Source organism: Phyllostomus discolor, chromosome 2 (genome assembly GCF_004126475.2).
Source record: "Phyllostomus discolor isolate MPI-MPIP mPhyDis1 chromosome 2, mPhyDis1.pri.v3, whole genome shotgun sequence".
Taxonomy (NCBI): Eukaryota; Metazoa; Chordata; class Mammalia; order Chiroptera; family Phyllostomidae; genus Phyllostomus; species Phyllostomus discolor.
In genome coordinates, this window is record NC_040904.2 from 181,301,540 (window position 1) to 181,324,751 (window position 23,212).

Below are 23,212 nucleotides of genomic sequence, written 5' to 3' on the forward strand. Positions count from 1 at the left end.
GACTGCGCGGGCCGGCTTGGGAGGGTGGAGTTCCCCCACCCCGGGGCAATTGGGCGTGGCTTGTCGTCCGGACAACCCGAGAGCGTCAGTCCACACACTCAGCTTGACTTTTGCAGACAGACCTCCGAGGTCGTGCTTCGCTCAGCATGGTGAGCAGGGGAAGAGGGGACTCCAGGTGAAGGCGCGAGCATGGAATCTCCTTGACTAGTGTTAAATGATGTAGTAAGAGCCTGTCTCATTTTAGAGGGGAGCGGGTCTGTTTAGTCAAGAACCCATACCCCTGTTGGGGAAAAGGCCTCCCCTGACCCGTGGCCTCCCCGTCCAATATCCGGCGGACAGGTCAGATGATGTCCTAATCGGTCACTGTGGCTAGGTTTAAAAATTAGTCTCAACCTAGTGGAAATAAGTGTTTTTTTTTTTTATTCAAAGTACTCAGCCTGCCGTGAATTTATTAACCATGATAAAGCTTCTCGTTTATTTTTTCTGCACTCAGCTGTGTTCTCCGAGAGCGCAAGCCAACGTGTACCTATGAAATAATTTGTTTTCCTATTTTTCTTAAATATGATTTCCATCTCTATGATTAAAATCAGAGGAAGTGGAAATGTAATTAGTTTATTAATTACTGGAAAATATAAGAGTTCATTCTTTGTGCTTATGCTCTCTGCTCTTTGAGCACTACTCAACTACCTGATAGTCTTCTTATGATTTGCAAGGAGGTGAGCATATGTACAGTACTTATCCCTAATCTGCTTCACGTTAAAAGCACTAGTGATAGATGACAATTTGCCCATCTTTAAAATATGGCTACTTGAGAGCAGAGGCAATGCTATTTATATAGTCTGCTCTATAGTACTTATTTCAAAGTGGAAGTATATGTTAACCGTTAATTGATAGCAAATATAATACTAAAAATGGAACTCATTTGTAAAAATTATATGAGAGCAAAGTCTCTTCTATTTTTTATATTCTCCAGCATCTTAGAGTGCCTTCCAAATCATTAAGAAAGATTTGCTGGATTAACTAAATACATGAACTTTTCAATAAGATGTAATTTGCTTTGTGTCAGTTTTAACATTTATATTTTATACAGTGATAAACTTATGGTTTGAGCCAGTAACTTGTCCTGTATAAGACTTCAAGTGTAGAAAATGTATAATCTTATAGTTGCATGATCTCCCACAAATTTCTTACCAGAAATCTAAGGGACACATGGGCTTGATCAGGAAATTAGAAATAGCATAACTGAAAAATACTTGCAATTGTAATTAATTACTGAAATATTGTGCTTTCCAAAATAATTTTCACACACCGCCAAAGAGCATCATTTAATCATAGCTTTGCCTGCTTTAAATAACTGCTTCTCTTTCTATTAAATAAGCAATCTAATTTCACAGAAAGATAATTTTTTATGAGATCATTTCCCCACTTTCAAACTTGACATTAGTACCAACACTTAGTCAATGACTTAGTGATCTTTGGAACACTTTAATCTAGTGTCTTTCTGACTGGTACTCTGTTCAGTGACAGGGAATTTCATTAAACATGAATTATTGAATGTCATAAGAAACTGTAAAACTTATAAAAGATGCTTCAATGAGTGAAATATTTTATTTTAGTTTTTCCTACACTTGCTTATAGTTTAGTCTGAGTTCTTTTTTAGAAGACTTTTTATTGTAAGATAATTTCAGATTTACAGAAAACTAGCCAAGATGTTATAGAGATTTCCCTTATACTCTTTACCCAGCTTCTTCTAATTTTAACATCTTATGTAATCAGGATACTTTAGTTTAAAATATCTGAATTTTTAAAAAAAATTTATCAATTCTTTTGTTTTTCCAAATTTCAGGGTCCCAAAGCAACGAAGGTAGGTCGAAATTTTCTCGAAATAGTTTTATAAACACCAACATTGTACAAACAGAATTTTAAAACATTTTTTAGTTTTATTATAGTTTTATAGAGTTTACTGAGCTTACTGTAGACATTAATGCTGTTTAAATCATGGAATAATCTTTGTGAGGATTTGACATATGCATATAGTATATTACCAAAATAAGGTCAGTTACCACATCTGTCACTTTACATAATTACTGTTGTGTGTAGGTGTGTGTGTCTGTGTGTCTGTGCCTGTGTGTGTAGTGAGAACACAGAAGATTTGTCTCAGCAGCTTTCGAGTACACAATACAGTATTGTTAACTGTACTCACCATGCTGCCCATTAGATCTCCAGAACTTATTCATCTTATACCTAAAACTTATACCCTTGCCCAGCATCCACCCATTTCCTCCAGCTCCCACCCCTGACAACCACCAATTTACTCTGTTTTTATGAGTTTGGCTTTTTTAGATTCCACATATAAGTGAGATCACACAGTATTTGCTTTGCTCTGACTTGTTTCATATAACATAATGCCCTCAAAGTTCATTTGCTTTCTTACAAATAGCAAGATTTTATTCTTTTTAATGTCTGAATAATATTCTAGTGTGTATTTTCTTTTTTTTTTATCTGTTCACAAATGGATAAACACATTTTTTTCCATGTCTTGGCTATTTTGAATAATGTTGCAATGCACATGGAGGTACAGATATCTCTTTGTGATAGTTGTTTCATTTCATAAAGTTTACATTCTATCTGGGGAGGGAAAGTGATGAAATGATATAGTTTCAGGTAACTTTCAATATGCAGAAAACCAAGAAAGGCTCCAGTGAGAAATATGTGGTAGGGGATTGTGTTGATGCTGTTTCATATACGGTGATTAAGGAGGTCAAATTTGAGAAGAGACCTAGAAGAAACAAGGGAGTAAGTCAATAATTACCTAAGGGATCACCATTCCAGGCAGAAGGAACAGTTACTGCAAAGTCCTAAAGTTGGGAGTGACATTGTGAGAACGCCAGAGTGGTTAGAAAGGGAGGTACAAAGTGAATGCTAAAACATGGGCTGTGTGGTGGGGAGATGAGCAGGAGCCAGTTCATGGACAAAAAGACTAAGGTGAAATGTTTGGGTTTTATTCTGAGGGCAAAGGGTAGCCTGGGAAAGTTATAAGCAGAGGAGTGATATGCTGTGATTTACATTTTTAAAGGGTCAGTGCATCCCTCACCAGTGTGGCTTAGTTGATTGGGCATCCTCCTGCAGAGCCAAAGGTCGCTGGTTCAATTCCCTTCTGGGCACATGCCTGGGTCCCCAGTTGGGGCAATCAATGTTTTTCTCTCACATTGATATTTGTCTCCCTCTCTTTTTCCTACCCTTCCCCTCTCTTTAAAAATTAAAACATAAAAGTAAAAAAAATAAATAGTCAATGGAAAATTCACTCTAGTAGGAAGAAGACCAGTTAGGAAGCCACTGCAGCAGACTACATCTGATTTATTTCATTTTTATTAATGAAATAAATCAACTTCTAGAAGGAAGGAAGGAGGGCTCTCAGAGGTACACAAAAGTTTTCTAAGGATACAAGAATATAGGTAGCTTTATGGAAATCAATTTCTGGATCATCAACTTCCATATTTACCCTTTCCTGGGACAAATCTAAGTCTTGAAGTCCTGCCTTATGTCATTGCATTCGGCCCTTTCACAAAATTACCCTTTTGCTTTACAAAAGAAAAGAAAAAGAGGCATATCTCTCATTCTAAATCTTACTGTGGTTTATTACCCTCAGTCCTGGGTTATGAAACTAATGGATAATTCAAAACATTGATTTTGGCAAACCTTTCTTTAATTATTGGACCACAAACTTATTTTGTCTTGTTGTGAGTGGTAAAATGTACCATTAGGAGTTTTGAGATATTCTGTATTCCTTATATATTGTAGTGTGGAGTGGTGGGGCTAGTAATAATTTTTGTTTAGTGATATCACCCATGAAATTATTCTTAAATGATGATACAAAAGCTATCATAATATAATTTATTGACAAAACATCCGGACTCCAAAAATAACCATTGTAATAAACATTAAGAACATTAGTAAAAATATAAATGAGTTGAATATTTTTACATTGCCTTGAAGTTGTCTTTGAAATTTCATGTAACTTAAATCAGTATTATTCATTGAAAAAGCTAGGAAATTGTACAGGACTACAGGAAAAAGTTAAAACACCAGGTGCAATGTTGAAAGATCCATCACTGCATTTAAATCAATATGTTTTTCCCCCAACCAGAAATTGCTGTACTTCATAGAAGATATGAAATAGCAGAAGACATTAGTTAGTTTGTAGGGAAAAATTCCCTTACAGATTGATAAATACATAAATGATGCTGATTAAGTTATTCCCAGTTAATTTATTAAAGAAATTTTGATATTTGAATTTTTTTAGAAATACAACTTATGAAGAAACTTTACAGAACTTAGTATATATATATTTATATATTTTATATATATATATGTATTTTAATTCTCACCTGAGGATATGTTTATTGATTAGAGAGGCGGGGGGAGAGAGACACACACACAGATGTGAGAGAGAACATCGATTGGTTGCCTCCTGTATGTGCCCTGACTGGGGATGGAACCCCCAACCTAGGTCTATGCCTAGACTGGGAATTGAACCCACAATATTTTGGTGTATAGGACAACACTTCAACCAACTGAGCCACCTGGCCAGGATTATATATTTTTATGTGAATTGATTTTATTTGAACATATTCAGAATGGTAACCAAGTACCTCCAAGCATAGTACTATAAAGAATGGGCAAAAGGGTGGCCTATTGTTCATAGCTATGCTTTAAATCCTATTTCAATTTAGAAATACTATATTCACAAACAGGCTTTAGTTGCCTAAAATTTGAGTTCTGGTTTCTATGGAACATTCAGTGTTGACCCTAAAACATAAACGGTGTTAAGTCCAGGTCATTAAAGTCACATCTTCTTAAAACCATGTGTAAATAGAATCAACTTATATCTGGCTCATCATAAATATTGAGGTAGCTTGTCAACATATTTATTTGTACTAAAAAATGAAGTCCAACTGTCTTCTGTAACTGTGATAGGGCCAACTGGCTTAACTTTGAAAGCTGGACTTTGTTAATCGGGTAAATTGTGGACATTTTTATACTTTGAGAAAAATCTGCAGCTTTAAAGCTTTGATCAATTTAAAATTAAAGCAGGGGTTAAGAAAATAATTTTATCATAAATCTTTGATATATTTAATTTCCAATAGTATTGGGCTGAAAAGATTTGTGAATCAACTTTTATGCTGAAAACAAATAATGCTGACTAAAATATAAATATAGATCAAAACGATCATCTTAAAAGCATTTAAGAGCTGATGAGATAGTAAGAAATAATCAGGAGAAAACCTGTGTGAAGACAGGAACCGAAGAACAGAAGCACTGGGTTTATCATGAGGTCATTTATAAGACTGGCAAAATTTGAACTTTGGTCTTAACAGCAACAGTGGAAGCTAATACAGTAAAATGATGTCTTCAGTGTACTGAAACTAAATAACGGCCAATTTAGAATTCTGTAGCAGCTCAAATAGTTTCCAAAAATAAAAGTGAAATAACATTTTCTTGGGCAGAACTTGAGTTTCCCACCTACAAAACAGATTATACATATAAGATATAAAACAATAATCATAATAATAAATGTGGATTTAAAAATTAAGATACATGGCAAGAAACAACCTAAAATGTCCATTAGTTGATGAATAAAGAAAATGTCTCTTAAATACATACATACATACATACATACATAAAATGAAAGCCCTGGCTAGGTAGCTCAGGTAGTTAGAGCATTGTCCTGCTACGCCAAGTTTGCAGATTGGATCCCCAGTCAGAGCACATATAAGAATCAAACCAATGAATGCATAAATAACTGGAACAACAAATAGATATTTCTGTGTGTGTGTGTGTGTGTGTGTCTCAAAAGAAAAAGAGAGGGAGGGAGGGAGGGAGGAAGGAAGAAAAAAAAAGGAAGGAAGAGAAAGAGAAAGACAGAGAGAAAGAGAGAATATGTAGTATATCCATACAATGGAATATTTTTTTAGCCATAAAATGTAAGTATTGATACATAGTATAGCATGGATAAACCTTGAAAATATTATGCTAAGTGAGAGACCAGTCACTGAAGAACACACATTGGATGATACCAGTTATATGAAATGCCTGGAATAGGCAAATTTATACAGAAAGTGGATGACTGGTTTCCTAGAGCCGGGGTTGGGAGGAAATATGGAAGGGTGACTGCCAATAGATATGTGGTTTATTTTATATGGTGATAAAAATGTTCTGACATGGAAATAAAATTTAAACATTTTTATATCTTTTTGGTAAGAGATAAATATAATAGGAGGATCAACAAAAGTTTTCAAGTACATTGTGTTAGAATAAGATTTCTGTGGGGAAAATGGAATGGGAATACCAGTTCAAGGAGAAAAAGGATTAAAATTTTTACTAGAGAAAATCTTTCTCATATTTTTAAAAATTAACAATATTGGCCATCAAATCCCCATGGTATATGGATTCCATTGGATATATTTTAGGCAGTGACTGATACATTGAAAAGAGTAATGTAACAGAACTATTTTACGTCATGTATTGGAAACCTTTGCAGCCATTACACTTGTGATGAAGTTTTCAATGCCAACATAAAAATGTGTGAAGGGATATATAGTTTTCCAAAATTCTTTTAGGGAGTATATAAACAAATATTTTCAAAAGTTATTGATCAGCTACAGCTGAGGAAGAGACGCCAGAAAAGAAGTCTGAGAAGGAGAGATCGGTGGGAAAAGTGGCTAAGACAGACAGTACTAACTAAAGGCCAAATGAAGAAAGTACTTCAAGGAGCAGGAAGAAAACTTCATAAAAGGATGATGGCAGATGAGTAAAATGAAGGCTGGAAACTGACCATTGGCATTGGAAACACAGCTATCTGTGAAGGTCTTTGATAAGAGAGGTTTGAGTGGAGCGAGGAAATAAAAACCTGAGTGGGCCACGCAGAAAATGGGGAAATGAAACAGGGCCAACTCCTTTTAGGTGATCTGACATGAAGGGTAACAGAACTGGAGCCAAGGATGGAGAGGATGTGAAGTCTGGGGAGAGAGAACTTTATGGATAACTAAAGTCATTAGTTACAAGTGCCAAGTCCACACAGTTCCCCTGCTGTACGGGGAAGGAAGGCAGACAGAGATATAGGGAGGTTCCAAGATTTGCTGTGTGAGGAGATTGTTTTCTTTTCAGTTTCTAATGATACACGAGGCAAGATCAACAGCTGAGAGTAGGAAAGAGCAGGGGATTTTGGAAATTTGAAGAGTGAGGACAATGAAATAGTAAGAATACTGGATGGTGCTTAAAGACTGTTAAGAATATTTGTGCTCATAAATTTGAACTCATATATTTTTTTTCTGGCAAGGTTCAGCTGCTCATATTGCTAGCACAAATTATTGGGGAGTTGAATTTAACGAGAGGTAGGAATTCACCAGCTGAGCTTCTCAGAAGGAGAGGAAAATAGGAGAGCTGGAGATGTATGTTAGTGATAATGGTGATGAACCAACTGTGAAATCTAACCCGAGTAAGAAAAGAAGTGTGGGGATGAGAAGGGCTGATGAACAGTGGGAAACTGGTAGGGCTAATGGGATGGAGATTCCGACGGACCGTCCTGCGGTAAGTGAGCCAAAACTCGAAGGTGGTCATCCAAGAGCATGTATCCCAAGGATCGATCACTCTTGATTCCTCAGTTTAGATGATTGTCTTCTATTTATGTAATCTTCCCTTAGGGAAAATGGAAGGGAGGTAGTTAACCCCAAGATGGTTCTCAGATCTGTACCCTGTAGCTCTGATCTCTTCGATAAACCTCAGTTTTCTCATTTTAATGCCTGCAGCATTTCCTGGATGCTCTAGCACTTCACACTAATTATATTTAAACTTCTTTAAATACTTTCTCTTACAAATTTACTTGCTCTGGACTACCATTCTTTTCTTTCTTTCTTATTTTTTCCTTTGAATTCTTCTTTGTCTCCTTTCTCTCTTGCCTCTAATTTAATCATTATCCAATTATTGGGTCCACTCTCCTATCTGCATTTTGGGTCATGACTTAACTACCATTAATAGTGACCAAAATGGTATTCTCTTTATAATCATTTTTCCCAAATACCAGGTTCATTTTCAAAATTATATTCTTAAGCCATAGCCCTTTTTGAAAACATTTAGGGGGTTTCTTTCAGAACAATGTCTAAACTCTGTAGCCTAGGCTCCAGTTGCCTTTCCATTCTCATTTGCACATCACCTCTCCTTGGCATCTTCCCAGGGCCCACAGAACCTGTTGGCCTCTCAGGGGCTCTCTGAACTCTGTACCTTATGCCCGTGTTTCCCTCTTTTAGGGATATTTCCCCCTCGTATCTGAATGTTACAATTTGGGGGGCACAAACTTAAATACTATACATACTCTATACAATTTTACTTGATCCCAGCTGTTGAAAATAATCTCTCCTTCCACCAAACTTAAACATAATAGGTGGTCTTATTTTGAATGAGTGAAAAACAGGATTTATGGAGATATTTTTCATAATTATTATTTGAGGGATATATGTTTTTAAGGTATTTGGGTTAATAGCCTTTTTTAAATATATGTTGTTGCCTTTGTTGAACCTGGCAATAAGAAAAAGAAAAACACCAAAGCCGAAAACCTGAAGCTATTACAAGAGGAGGAGGAGAGACGCCAAAAAGAGGAAGGTACAAAACACAGTGATGCTATTTTTACATGCAGGTGATACCAACCACAGGTTGGTATTTCTGAAATCCAGTCAATATACTTTAAAAGAATTTTCAAAATTCTTTAATTTTTCAAATTCAGTTTTTGCATGATAGGTGCCTACTATTTAAAGGGCACCCACAAAGGCGATAGCACACACAAATAACTTTAAGATATATTTTGAAGTAGAGTTGCCAGATAAAATATGGGATGCCCAGTTAAATTTGAATTTCAGGTAAACAATAGATAACTTGGCATAACTTGCCCCATGCAATATTCGGGACATACTTAAAGCAAAGAAAAAAGAAGTTCATTATTGATCTCAAATTCAAATTCAACTGAACATCTTTATTTTGATATTAATTCCGGCAGTCCTACTTGAAGTGGTCACACTTACTGATGAAATAGGGGCATTGGTGCTGACTGTGCGGTGAGAACTCTGAAACTCGAGTTCATTGAATAAGGGAAGTACACACTAGCAAGACAACACACAGTGGTCTAGATTTTTATAGTTTCGTAATTTTATTTGCCAAATGTAAAGAGGACTTTCACTTGTTAAAATATCAATTAAAACAATTAAAATATTGTTATTTAAAATACCAAAAATTATTTTAAAAATCTGAATATTTCACGTGGTTGTAGCTTTTAACATTAAGAATATCTGTGGATAAAATTCAGGTTTTAAAAATCTGTTTTTCAGGTTTCATGCTGATTTTTTATGTATAAATCCTTTTTAGATGACTCATGATAAGAATAGAACATCAGGATCTAGATCTTGGGAAATGTTTTATGATATTGATTTAAACTCAGATTCCTTCAACATATGTATCATATTTTCTTTTTAATAGTGAAAGCAAGAGAAGTTTAAGGTTATTGCTTTGATGATGTAGATATCACAAGGTTATGGAAATCTTATGAAGATGTGACCTCTCCTTAATTACCCACAATAGATGTGTCATTTTTTTATTGGCTAAAGTCATTATTGGATCATTATAAACTTTTGAGAGAAGAGAGATATCATTATGGGCCTATTCTTTTTGGCCAGAAAATTTATTCATGTTACTTTTTTTTTTTTAAAGAAATCTAGCATTTGTCTTAGTTCTACTATATAATAAAGGTTGTGACTTCTATAAAACATATCACCATCATTACATCTTCCAAATATTTGAAGTAACTTTTAGGCTTTAAACATAGATTGATTTTTATCACTGTGAAAAAAATTTTTTTTGTCCTTTAGAGGAAGCCCGTGTGAAACATGAAAAAGAAGAAATGGAAAGGCTTGAAATGGAACGAATTGAGAAAGAAAAATGGCAACAACTTGAAGTAAAAGTAAATAAACATTCATGATGTTATCAGTGACGGCAAACTATATGACTATCAGATCTCTTGGGCTATTTAATATTATTCTCCTCCAGAAGCTACCAGTAATAGTTAGGCCAGTATGAACTGGCTTAATTCATTTAACCCTACTGTAAAATTAATGCCATTGTCATCCACACTTCACAGATAAGGAAACTGAGGAGTAGGGAAACCAAGCTGGGTCAGAGCCAGGACCTAGATGGAAGTAATCTTGCATTGGAACCCATGCTTGTAAACATGAATTTATTATTCTCAATCTGTTTTGTAGAAAATTGAACAGGGACCAAAAGGAAAAACAAATACTTCAGTTCTACCTCTCTTTTTTTGGTTTCACTTCTCTTTTCACCAGAATTTTTCAGATCAGTAGTTGTGAAATATTTTGATCTCAGGAAAAAAAAACCTCATTGCTCTTAAAAATTGAAAAAGCCCCACCAAGGAGCTTTTGTTTATGTGGTTACATCTATTAATATTTACATAGTAGAAATTAAAACCAAGAAATTTAATAATATATGAATAGACTTAAACATTGTTAAAAATAAACATTAAGTAAATATGATTCACATATTTTTAAGAAGCATATATAACTACATATAGATAATGTATATTATCTATATACATATATACATTATCTATTAGCTATGGTTGACATATAGCATATTAGTTTCAGGTGTGCAACATAATCTGATATCTGTATATATTGTGAAATGATCGCCACAATTAAGTCTAGTTAACATCCATCAGCACACATTATATATATATATTTAAATTAGGGAAGTGAGTGGCATTGCTTATATTTTTAAAATCTCTTTAATGTCTGACTTAACAGAAGACAACTGGATTCTTATGTCTACTTCAGTATTCCACTGTGCTGTGTATTTTTGATTGGAGTGTGTGAAGAAAATCTGGCCTCGCACAGATACGTAGCTGGAATATTTTACTAACCTTTCAGATAACTGTGGATATTTTTTATTACTGTACCAAAAATCAATAAGTAGTAGTTTCTTAATGTAGAATCTGAAACCATAGCAGTGAACTTTTCATACTCTATTACACTAAAACCTTGACCTGTCTTACACTCTGAGTAGTTCTCGTTTCTGTGCATGATTTTGCAGCATCATGTATTGGTTGCTCAGAAAAATTTGGTTCACTGAATTATTTGCTTCCAAATATTGACATGTTTTTGTTATTCATTATCAAAAAATCACAAGTATCTACAATCCAATCAGAAAAGCCCTTAAGGATTGGGAAATTCTCAAGCTCATAGTGATAGATAAAAGTTTTCTAAAATTTGAAAATTATTCGAAAGCTTGAATTTTATCATCAGCAACAAATACTTTAAATTGTTCCCTGGAAGTGACATGCTCAATTCATTCATTTTTGAGAGAATGTCTGCCAAAATACTCAAGTAATTGCACAAGTGTTTATTTCTGAAGACGGTATTGTTTGTTGCTATGCAGCAGACATGCTTCATGCATACTTCCCATTTTATCACACAGGATATTACAAAGACGTACACTCAAAGCTTGACATGAAATGAGTAATTTTTACTGGCCCATCAGGTCACATTCTTATGTGACACTGGCTGTTCATGACCCCCACCCCTGAAGAATGAAACCACGAGTACAGTTTGTGCCTTGATTTGTGCTGCCACCATGGTTTTACACCAGCTCCAACTGTCAGTGCAAACGTGTGCACAGTGAAAAAGACAGAGTTTTAGTAGTATTGTGAAAATAGGGTTGACTTCACACATCCCAAAAGGCCTTGGTGGATACACCATGAGTGTGCAGACCACACTTTGCAAACCACTGTTTCAGAGGAAACCTTTTAGAAATATCAGTTACATACAAATTAATTTTAGTATTCATTCTGAAATGAAATACTTTGCCAAGTAAAATTTTGATGCTACTGTGAAACAAAAGCTGAAATTAAAGAACAAATTAATGTATCTTCATGCAACAGGATCTAGAAAGAAAAAATGAAGAACTTGAGGAACTTTTTTTGTTAGAGAGGTGCTTTCCTGAAGCAGAGAAGCTGAAACGAAATAATAGATTGCTTTCTCAGGTAAGGCTGAATTTTTTTTTTTTTTTGAGCTAGTACTTTTGTACCACAAGAGGGAGTTGTAGTCTGATATCCTTTTTAGTTCCAAGAAACTTAAAATTTGTCTATAAAAAATCTCTGACCTGACAGAGTTGTTGTAGCAAAATAAATTCATCTAGTTTTGCACAAAACTATGTGTCAGTAATAAGATCCTTGAAATATTTATATCCCTTGACTCAGTTGGAATCTTCACTGAGGAAATATTCCTAAGTTAAAACATAAAAATGTTGGGTTTAAGGCAATCTAGTGTTGCACCAAACAGCATAGCTTTAGGAACAACATAGGTGATTATCAGGAGAAAAAGAAAAATCTGTAATAATATGATGAAAGATGATTATGGTATAATATTAAGTGAAAAATTATAAGTGCAGTGTGATTACAAATGTAGAATTTGCATAGAGTATAAATGAATGGAAAGGCTCATACTAAAATGCCCATGGTGATTAATAGTTAGTAATGCTTTGAGACATAGAAATTAGCCCACCTGTTGTCTTTTGTAAATATAGGAGCTATAGATAAGAGAGGAAAGCAAAACAAAACCAACTGATACACAGTTTTAAAAATTAAAGTATGACAATAAATTTGTATCTATTTGAAATATTGAGGCTTACAAATTATTTTGCTGAAGAGGAATTTGGTTACTTTAGAGATAAGTAACTAGTTAAGGTCCTAATATATTTCTGCCCAAACTGAGAAAACTAGGTTATGAGAACTGATACTTAAACGAGAAGTAATTTAGTCTTCGGTTGAATCTTCATCAGTGTGAACCTCCAGATGTTTTTCTTCTGCAGTGGATGCACTACATTCAATGTGACGGGAGCCCTGACCCTTCAGTAGCCCAAGAAATCAATACTTTCATTAGCTTGTGGAAAGAGGAAACAGATGAGACTTTCGAGGAAGTCATTGCAAAGAGTAAACTAGTGCTACATGTGAGTGCCTAAGTATTATTCCATAATTTAAAATTATTTAAAGTACAAGTTGATTTCAAAAAATAGAAATAAGACATGGTATTTGCCACTAATATTTGCCTCCTTGGCTATGAAGAAAAATATTTGCTAATCTTTTTCTCTTTAACTCCTAAAAGCCCCTTGATACCTGAGATGAGGTCAACGTAACATAAATGTGAAATATGTACTGTATGTGTGTCTAATTCAAGTAAAAAAATTAAGTTGCACCCATTTATGTTAATAACTTAGGCAGAAAGTGCGTAGTTTTATCTTCAGCTGCATCACCCACTACTCACTGATGCATACACGCGTATTTATTGTTAACTATGTGCCAGGCCCCAACTCGTTCAGGCAGTGAAAGTACCAAGATGACTAAAAATATCCTATGTTCCCTATTTCTGCAAACAGGATGCATAGACTAGCTTGAGGACCTACCACTTTACAAGCACTTAAAAATGCTGGAAAAGTATTTTAAATGACATTGAAGTCCATCGCCTAGTATAAAAGAACATAAGGGAAAATCTTGGAGGTCATAAAACAACTTAGAAAAGTAGGCAAGTGTAGAAGTCAGGGTAGTGTAGAAGCCAGAAAGTATTTGTTAACCCCTGGTGGCTTAGCTTTGGTTTAAAGGGCCATCAGAGGCAAAGCCAATGTTACATGCAAGGTGACAAATGGATCAGAGACCTCCTGTACTGCTGGGAGCCACAGAAAGGTAATGTGGATAATAGGGAAAAAAAAACTCCTCTGCAAAGGGAGGTGATACGAACTTGTTTTGCTCATCTTTAGCTTAATAGAGGGAAAACAAAAATGTCTCTAGTGAGAATTCTGAATTAGCAATGAATCAGAAGTTGGATTGGACGATTTACCAGATGACAGCACAGAGAGATAAAGAGATGGAAAATGTGAAAGAGCAGTTGACATACATGTATAATAGAGGAAGAAGGACTAAAAACTGATTGAAAAGGAGTACCCAAAGAATAAGGGAGAGAAAGTAGTCAAACAGATATGGCTGGCAATTTTTCAGAACTGAGGAAAGAAATGAACCCTCTGATTCAAGAAATACAACAAATGCCAATTTGGGATAAATAGAAAGAAATCCACACTTAGACACACCTACATAATATTAGAAAGTAAAAGCAATTCACCTTTCTTGATCCCATTGTACTTTATGCTTTTTTAAATTATATTTTATTAATTATGCCATCACAGTTATCCTGATTTTCCCCCTTTTCACACTTCCAACGAGCAACCCCCACTCCCTCAGGCAATCTCCCCACCATGGGCATGCATGTCCATGGGTCATGCATGTAAATGCTTTGGCTACCCCATTTCCTATGCTGTACTTTACATCCCCATAGCTATTCTGCGACTACCTATTTGGACTTCTTAATCCCCTCACCTGTTCACCGATTCCCCCACTACCCCTCTGATCTGGCAACAATCAAAACACTCTCTGTATCTATGATTCTGTTTTTTTGCTTAGTTTGTTTTTTAGTTTCAATTGTTGATAGATTTGTATTTCTTGCCATTTTATTAATAGTTTTGATCTTCTTTTTCTTAAATAAGTCCTTTTAACACATCATATAATAATGATTTGGTGATGATGAACTCCTTTAGTTTTTTCTTGTCTGGGAAGCTATTCATCTGCCTTTTGATTCTAAATGATATTTTTGCTGGGTCTAGAAATCATGGCTGTAGGTCCTGCTTTTCACTACTTTGAATATTTCTTGCCAATATTTCTTGCCTTTCTAGTCTGCAAAGTTTCTTTTGAGAAATCAGCCAACAGTCTTATGGAAACTTCCCTGTAGATAAATAACTGCTTTTCTCTTGCTGCTTTTAAGGTTCTCTCTTTATCTTTAAACTTTGGCACTTTAACTATGATGAGTCTTGGAGGAGGCCTCTTTGCATCCATCTTGTTTGGGACTCTGTGCTTCCTGGACTTGCATGTCTATTTCCTTCACCAAATTATGGTAGATTTCTCTCATTATTTTTTCAATAGATTTCCAATTTCTTGCTGTTTATCTCCTCCTTCTGGCACCCCATGATATGATTATTGAACCACTTGAAGTTGTCCCAGAGGCTGCTTATACTATCCTTGCTTTTTGGATTCTTTTTTCTTCTTCTTGTTCTACTTGGTTGTTTTTTGCTTCCTTCTGTTCCAAATCATTGATTTGATTTTCAGTTTCACCCACTCTACTGTTGTTTACTTCTGTGTATTAGGTAGAGCTGCTTTTACTCTGTGTCTTGGTAGTGTGGCCTAATGTAGTAGGTGTCCTGTAGGGTCCCGTGGCACAGCCTCCCCTGCCTGGGTACTCGAGGTGTGGCCTTCATTTGGACTGTGTACACCCTCCTCTTGCAGTTGAACCTTGATTGCTGTTGGCAGGTCAATGGGAGGGATTTACCCAGGCCAGTCAGCTGCAAGGACTGGCTGTGACCACCCTCCACCAACCTCCATCCTCCATGGAAAATCAGCTTTGCAGGGAGAGAGTTGGTGGTGTTCCAACGTGGTCTGTAGCTGTCCACTAGATGTGCTGGCCCTGGGGTTTCCTAGGTGGTGCTGAACAAAGTCAGTCCCTGCTTTTGTTTTGCCCAAGGCCATGCTGCCTCAGCTATAAAGCAGTCTGAGATGGCTGCTAGTTGTGTTGGGCTTAAAGATTCCCAGAAGAAGCCAACCTGTGAATCTTTGTTGGCTGCTGCTTTCGAGGCTCTCACTGAGGCCAGCTATTGCTTATTTGATATGATTTAGCAAGTTATGAAGCATTAGCCAAGACCAGCTATTCCTATGGAAAAGCAGCTTAGGTGGGCCCATAAGTTGGGTGAGGTGGGGTCTCTGAGGATCACCAAGGCAGGGCAAATAGTATTAGCCAGGTTGATGGAGTTTCAGATATGGCACTGTGGCTTGTCAGCTGTGGGTGGAGGGTTCAGACAAGGAACAATTATCTCTTCTCACCTTGATGCTAGAGACCTCAGTTTCTTCCCATATGCCACTGGTGCCTTTCATGCTGCTACCTCGGTGCTGGGGTTCAAAGGGAGTGAGTTTGGGTAGGTGAGTCTCTGTGTGGGTTCTTTAAGAGAAACTGCTTGGGGCTCCAGAAGTTTCTTCCATCAACTCAACCGATGTTGGTTTTTGCAGCCAGAAGTTGGAGGTACTTATCTTTCTGGCACTGAAATCCTGGGCTGGGGGCTCTGGTGTAGGGCTGGGACTTCTCACTCCTGGAATATCCCTCTTGAATTTTTATCCATCACACTTGGGTGAGGGACCAGCCTGTTCCATGTCTGTCCCTCTCCTACCAGTCTGGATGTGGTTTCTTTAATTCCATAGTTGTCAGACTTCCATTCAACTCGATTTCTGATGGTTTTCAGTGATAGTTCTATATTTTAGTTGTAATTTTGATGTGGTTGTACAAGCAGGCCAATCATGTCTGCCTATGCCACCATCTTGACTGGAAGTGCTCCTTTATGCTTTTTGTTCTAACTCAGGGGGTCAAACTTGTTTTCACCAGGGGCCACATCAGCCTCATGGTTGCCTTCAAAGGGCTAAATGCAGTTTTAGGACTATATATATGTAACTACTACTACTTTTTTTTTTGTTAGAAGAACTCAGCAAAATAAAATTCCGGTTTATTGCTGGACAACATTGTTTCACACATACATCAAACAGGCCAAAAAAAAAATAATAAACAGCAACTTCATAGACAAAAAAAGGAAAAAAAGCAACCTTTTATCTTTGGCCTTTTTAACCATCTCATACAAACCAACTACTTATAGTACAGCTAAGTACATACACAAAAAGTTACTGGAATGCTTGGAATAAGATTGCTTTTTTGTTGTTGTTTTTGCTTTTTTTACAAGGTTTTTTTTCTCCTTTGAGATTATAATGAACATGGTCACACCACAAGTAGAGTTGGAAGTAGGACAGACAATGCTCCAAAGGCTGGTTTGGTCACCCCGAGATCATTAAAAATGGCTGACCCCTAACAATATGTACAAAAATATAAAATGTAAATAAAAAATACAAACAAATTTTCCTTTTTAAAGTACTTTTAAGAAAAAAAAGCAGGGCCTTGGAAGTTTTGGTTTTTTTCCTCTCCTGTTGCAAATTCACGTTATGGTTTTGGTTGGGTGTGGAGAGCGCATGTCATCTGCGGGTGGCGCTGCCTGCAGTGGGCGGGCGGGACTCTCTACTCGAAGGTGACCACGTTTAGATTCTGAGACCGGAAGTGGAGGGTGAATAGGTCATGGCAGCCTTTTTTAAGTTTAACTTTTCCTTTTTTGCTGTCTAGTCATCCTCATCAGTCTTCTGCTTCTTGGTGTCAACATCGTCATCCTCATCATCTTCAGCTGCCCGTTTGCCCCTAGCTGCCTCAGCCTCCCATCTTCATCTCCATCCTCCTCCTCACCATCACCTTCCTCCTCCTCTTTCTCCTCCTCCCCTCCTTCTTCCTCTTCTTCATCTACCTCATTGTCAGCCTCCTGCTCCCCATTTTCTCATTAGCGTTCCCATTAGCAGGTGCATCTCTTGCATTCTCTGCCTCCTCCACAACTTCCTTCTTCTCCTTTAAGTCCTTGGTGGTGATCTCAGAGCTGGTATCCACGGCCATGTCTGACATGGTGGGCACGCAGGTGATCCTATGCAGCGGATTAATATAAAAAAGCGAGAGTTGGAGGACTCTGGTGAAAATGCTGCTGGAGTCCGCAGCGACTGAGGAGGCGCGCGGCGGAGGTGGCTGCAGCGAGCGAGAGGCAGACACAGGAACAATGCAAAAATGGCTTTTCAGAGCAGCCAGTGGGGGAAATGTAACTACTTCTTAACAGTTAAGGCAGAGCTCAGCGCTGCTGCTGGGTAGAAACAAGGTGCCAGGCCAGATAAAACAAGGTAGAGGGCCAGATTTGGCCCGCAGGCCTTGTGTTTTCCACCTGTGTTCTAACTCCTTTCAATATTTTTTGTGCCTCTTGTCACTGTGGTTTAACTCTCCTCCATGTTGCTGTGAAGGGGAATAATTCCAGACTCTTGGAAGCACATAACGAGCATTGCCTATTTTAATCTAAACAACATGCTGATGAGGTTTTTTTACATATGAAGAAACACCGATTGCAACTTGCTTAGAGTCCCCTGTGAGACCTTAGATGGGCCTTACTCTGACTTTCCAGAGGCTACAGGGAGCCTCCCACACGTTGTGAGGTATTGTACACCCGTGGATTCATCATACGGTGTCTTGCCATTGCACATGCCCTCAACTGGGGAGGCTGCCCTAGCATGGTGCTGGTCCAGGAATCTGGTGCTCTGCTGTTAGCTGGGAGGTAGTGGAAGGAGGCACTGGGGCTCATCAGTGATGAGTGCGAAGTGGCATCTTCCTGTTATGAATGTGGTGTACAGAATTACAAGTAATAAATAGTAGGGGAAATGAGAAAATGATAAGTAAAACAAAACAGGAGACAGAAGAGGAGAGGAATCATAGCAATAGGAGAGTAAAGCAGGAAGCCACAAGAGGAACAGAAATAATTGGATAGCAGTGACCCCTGGTGAACATCGAATTACAGATTATCATGTTCATTTATTTGACAAACTCTTAGAGAATGCTTACTATGCCAGGCTTTAGAAATACAATAGTAACTTGCTGAATTTTCACAATAACCCTATGAGTTAGGCACAATTATCCCCATTTTACAGATGGAGAAGTTGAGGCACAGAGGTGGTAAATAACTGGCCCGGGATCACACTGACAGTAAGAGGATGCTAGAACTGAAGCCCAGCGTCTGGCTTGAGTCCATACCATCCCCCATTACTATGCTGCCTCTCTTAACTTAGAAATTTTCTGTTTCTCATCTGTATCAGTGTTCCAACCTAAATTCTGCCACTTACTAGTTGTTCCTTGATCATGGTGTGCCTCAGTTTTTCCCAACATTTTAATTATCTCGCCACTCTTTTCTTGCTTGCATGGTGTCTGAGCAGTTGGATGTGATTCTTTGTTCCTTTAAACGTGAAGTGTCTTTTCTTTTTCCCTCTGGCTTCCATCAGGACTTTTAAATTTATCTTTGATTTTCTACATTTTGAAAATGATATGCCTAAGTGTCATTTTTTGTTTTGTTTTGTTTTTGTGGTTGGGGGAGCATTTATCCTCCTTGGTGTTCTCTGAGCTTTGTGGATCTGTGGTCTGGCTTATGATATTAATTTGGTGAAATTCTTAGTCATTATCATTTCCAATATTTCTTTTGTTCCTTTCTCTCTTTTTTCTCCTTCCAGTATTCCCATTATGTGGGAGCTACCTTAGTCATTGTCCCATAGCCCTTGGATATTCTATTCTGTTTTTGTTTCAGTCTTCACTCCCTTTGCTTTCTGGTTTTCTGGGATTCTGTTGATATGTCCTTCAGCTCAGTGTTTTTCTTCAGCTGAGTGCAGTGTACTAAGGAGCCCATCAAAGGCATTCTTTGTTTCTGTCACATTGATTGTTATCTCTAGCATTCCTTTTTGGTTCTTTCTTAGGATTTCCATCTCTCCCCTTATGTTATCCATCTGTTCTTGCATGCTGTCCATTAGGACCCTTAGAATATTAATTGTAGTTATGTTGAAAATTTCCAGTCTGATTATTCTAACATCCATGTATGTCTCTTCAAATTGTGTGTGGGTTTTTTTTGTTTTGTTTTGTTTTGTTTCCTTTTGGTATTCCTGGTGATCTTTTCTTGACAGCTGGATGTAATGTACTGAGTAAAAGGAATTGCTGTAAATAGGCCTTTAGTTATGTGGTGGTGAGGGAGAATAGGGGCAGGGGAAGAGTTCTACAGGGTCTGGCACCAATAACACCCCCTTTTTATTACAAATCTTTTATTACAAAATCATAAGCACATAATTCTATAGCATAACAATATCACACCCGAGCCCACCCAATGGCATTTTAGTTGGAATATTCACATTAAAACTATAAATTATTACACCCACATTATTCCCCTGCCAACCACACTCGAACAGGTGTTACTTCTGCTGGAGCCCCATATAGTCCTGTGATTAGGTCTCAGTCCTTTAGTAATCCTGTGCCCGGGGGAGATGATTTTCACAGGTGTTTTTAATTTTCTTATCCTCTCTTCAGTGGGAGGGGGTGACTGGAACCAGCTGGAGTTGGATATTTCCTCCCCACAGATGAATTAGGTTCTGATAAAACTCCTGCAGGTTAGACCCATAATTAGTTTTCCGAGATCAGGCCTTATTAAGAACACAACGCTCTGGAGTATTTTGGAATGGGTCCCTTTCCCCTTCCACTGCCAGAAGCACGAGAGGAATTTTCTCCCACCTTTATTGTGTGAACTTTGTCGAGACACTGCAGGTAAATGTCATAGTATTGTGGGCCCTCCCGCTGCCATGGCTTTGTCCTCCTGAAGTTTTTTTAACTCTCAAAAGTGACCACACCGAGCTTCCAGGAATCTGTCATTTACAGCTCAGGTGTCCTGCCAGGCACTGGTTCCAAGCGGCAGTTAGTTCCGGTAAGCCGGGCTCTCTGTGTTCACTGGTTGGTCTCTCCGCCCCTCACTTAACCAGTCAAAGAAGAGTCACTAACTTTTCAGTCTGACTATCCTTTTACTTGTTAGAACAGAATCGAATCTTCCAAGATTCTTACAGGTGAAACCAGATGTTCCTAAGTTTGCTCATCTATAAAATAGGCACCATGACAGTATCCACCTCACAGAGGTATAATGAGCATTGAATGAATTAAAACGTATAAAGCATTTAGAATGGCTCCTAGCACATGGTAAGCGTTCAGTAAATATTAGTAATTTTACTTTCTCCTTTTCATTGTTCTGATATTGTTATTTCTATTGTTCCATAGTCTTAGGTAATGAAAGCTCTGTTACACATGGCTGAGAATTTTTATAATGGAATTTTGGGAGGAAATAGTTTATTTTTCCATTCTCTTAAATAATATAAAAATCCTTTCTGGTATTTATTTATTTTACTGACAATAAGATATGTTCTTTGACTCAAAAATGTTAGAATATCCCCTTTTCACCTTATTTGTCAGATTTGATTTTCTTTTAGGGTAAATTTTTACTTTCTATTTTTATTTTATACTTTTGCTTTATAGTTAATTAATAAGTTGAAATTAACTTTATTGGAAACTCCACCACATGATTTGCAAGATAAAGATATAGCACAGTACCGAGGATCAATTCTGGAAATGCAGGAGCTCCTTCACCTGAAGTTTGATGTAGCCACAGAACTGCTACTCCGAGTAAGTGCAATATTTCGCTTATACGTTATTATTAACTTTTATGAGTTAAAATTTTATGCTATATAATTTTAGAAATTCAGTATTATTTTTCAAAAAGTAAAAGGTTATAAAAAGTGGCATAATTTAAGGCACATATCTCTATCCTTACTTAACAATTGTAAGTATTTTTAAAGAAATAAAGCATCAATATAGCTAAAACCTAGTTTTCTTTCTTATACTTGCCAAGGTTTACCAGGATCACTATGAAAATAAATTCACAAAACCTTATGAATTAGATATTCATTTCAGATAAATTAGTTGATACGAATTATAATTATTGTAGTCACTCTATTTTTCCAAATATCTTAGCACTAATGATAATATTCAAGTAACCATGAAACCATCATTATGCCTAAGAAAATTAATAAAAATTTTTTTTAGCATGGTTAAATTTCTATTTTAAAAATTATAAATAACTGCATCTATTTTTTATTTTTGTTTAAACATGCAGAGGATTAGAAACATATACCCCAAACCAAGAATAGTTGTTTTATTTATTTATTATTTATATTGTTCAAATACAGTTTTCTGCCTTTTACCCCCATCCCAGCCCACCCACCCAGCCTTCCCCACCTCTCTCCCATTTCAACTCCCCCCTTGTCATTGTCCATGTGTCCTTTATACTTGTTCCTGTAGACCCTTCCTCTTTTCCCCTGAAATTCCCTCCCTCCGCTCTTCCCTCTGGTCACTGTCAGCCTGTTCTCAATTTCAGTGTCTTTGGTTATATTTTGCTTGTTTGTTTGTTTTGTTGATTAGGTTCCTGTTAAAGGTGAGATCATATGGTATTTGTCTTTCAAAAAGTAATTTTTATTAATCATATAAATGTAGAAATAATATAGAAGTAATATATTATTTCTATAACATATTCTAATATATAGCCCATATTTAAATTTTCCCTAATATCCTATGAATACCTTCTATAACTGGTTTTGTTTTATTTTTTAATCAGAAAACAATCTAAGGTCACACATTACTTTTGGCTATTTTGTCTCATTTTCTGGTCTAGAATAAACAATCCTCGCCTTGATATAGCTTTGGGAGAATATGTTATAATTACTAAAAGAAATGCAAAGAAGGCCTAAACATCACTAATTGTTATCAATAACATTTTATGATTTTACAACTGTTTTATGTTGTAAGATAAAGTGAGTAAGCAATAATGTTATAATTAGTCATCAAGATTTTTATTGTAGGATAAAAATGTAGTAAAATAAAAGACTAAAAATGCTGTAATATATTTAAAATGGAAATATCAGTATGAACTATATTTCTTTTTATTCCATAAAAAGGAGCCAGATGTAATTGGAGTAAAAGGCTGATTCTGGGTCTGGGGAAGGGAAAGTGAAAGGTAAGGTTGTCATTGAAAGAGGAGGTTGAGTCTTCTTGTGCTAGAAAGCACGCGAACGCTCCAAGTCCACTGGGGCCACATCCAAAAGGACAGGACTACCTTAAAGAGTCTCCCACTAGTCTGATGTGGGGCAATGTGGCTATCAGAAAGGATAATGACTATAACTGATTATAACACATTGAGTAAATAAAAATCTGAGTCTATAGTGATACTCCAAAAAGGAAGAAGGAAGATGGTCTGGGGAGTGGGGAGAATTACAGAAGAATGCTATATAATAAATGGAGGAGGAATGGGCAGTTATAAGAATGACCATTTTTCAATCTCTAATGTAATAAATGATAAGAATCATCATTGGCTACCTAAATAATTAAATGAAAAGTGCCAAAGTATTACTTGCTGATTCCTTACAGATTACTTACTGATTAGGAAAAATGTACTTTGAAATATGGAGCTGTGGGTAGTCACCACCTTAACCAGGTGGTGAAATCCACATAATTAACAGTGGGACAAAATACACCTCCCG

At 36.7% G+C, this 23,212-nt stretch overlaps 1 protein-coding gene and 1 pseudogene across 2 annotated transcripts in view; one reads left to right on the forward strand and one right to left on the reverse strand.

Moving 5' to 3' along the window:
• Positions 1–77: 77 nt before the first annotated feature.
• CFAP94 (cilia and flagella associated protein 94) overlaps positions 78–23,212 on the forward strand; it is a 58,846-nt gene continuing 35,711 nt past the window's right edge. The window contains exons 1-7 of one of the 2 annotated variants that reach the window (XM_036019243.1): positions 78–149; positions 1,847–1,864; positions 8,586–8,708; positions 9,915–10,006; positions 11,996–12,097; positions 12,925–13,062; positions 21,156–21,302. In XM_036019243.1, the coding sequence (XP_035875136.1) occupies positions 8,687–8,708; positions 9,915–10,006; positions 11,996–12,097; positions 12,925–13,062; positions 21,156–21,302 (501 nt within the window). In that variant the 5' untranslated portion in view covers positions 78–149; positions 1,847–1,864; positions 8,586–8,686. Of the gene's footprint in view, positions 150–1,846; positions 1,865–8,585; positions 8,709–9,914; positions 10,007–11,995; positions 12,098–12,907; positions 13,063–21,155; positions 21,303–23,212 lie in introns of those variants that run through there. The other variant, XM_036019244.1, reaches the window with a different exon arrangement.
• On the reverse strand, positions 16,901–17,820 carry LOC114513442 (annotated as a pseudogene).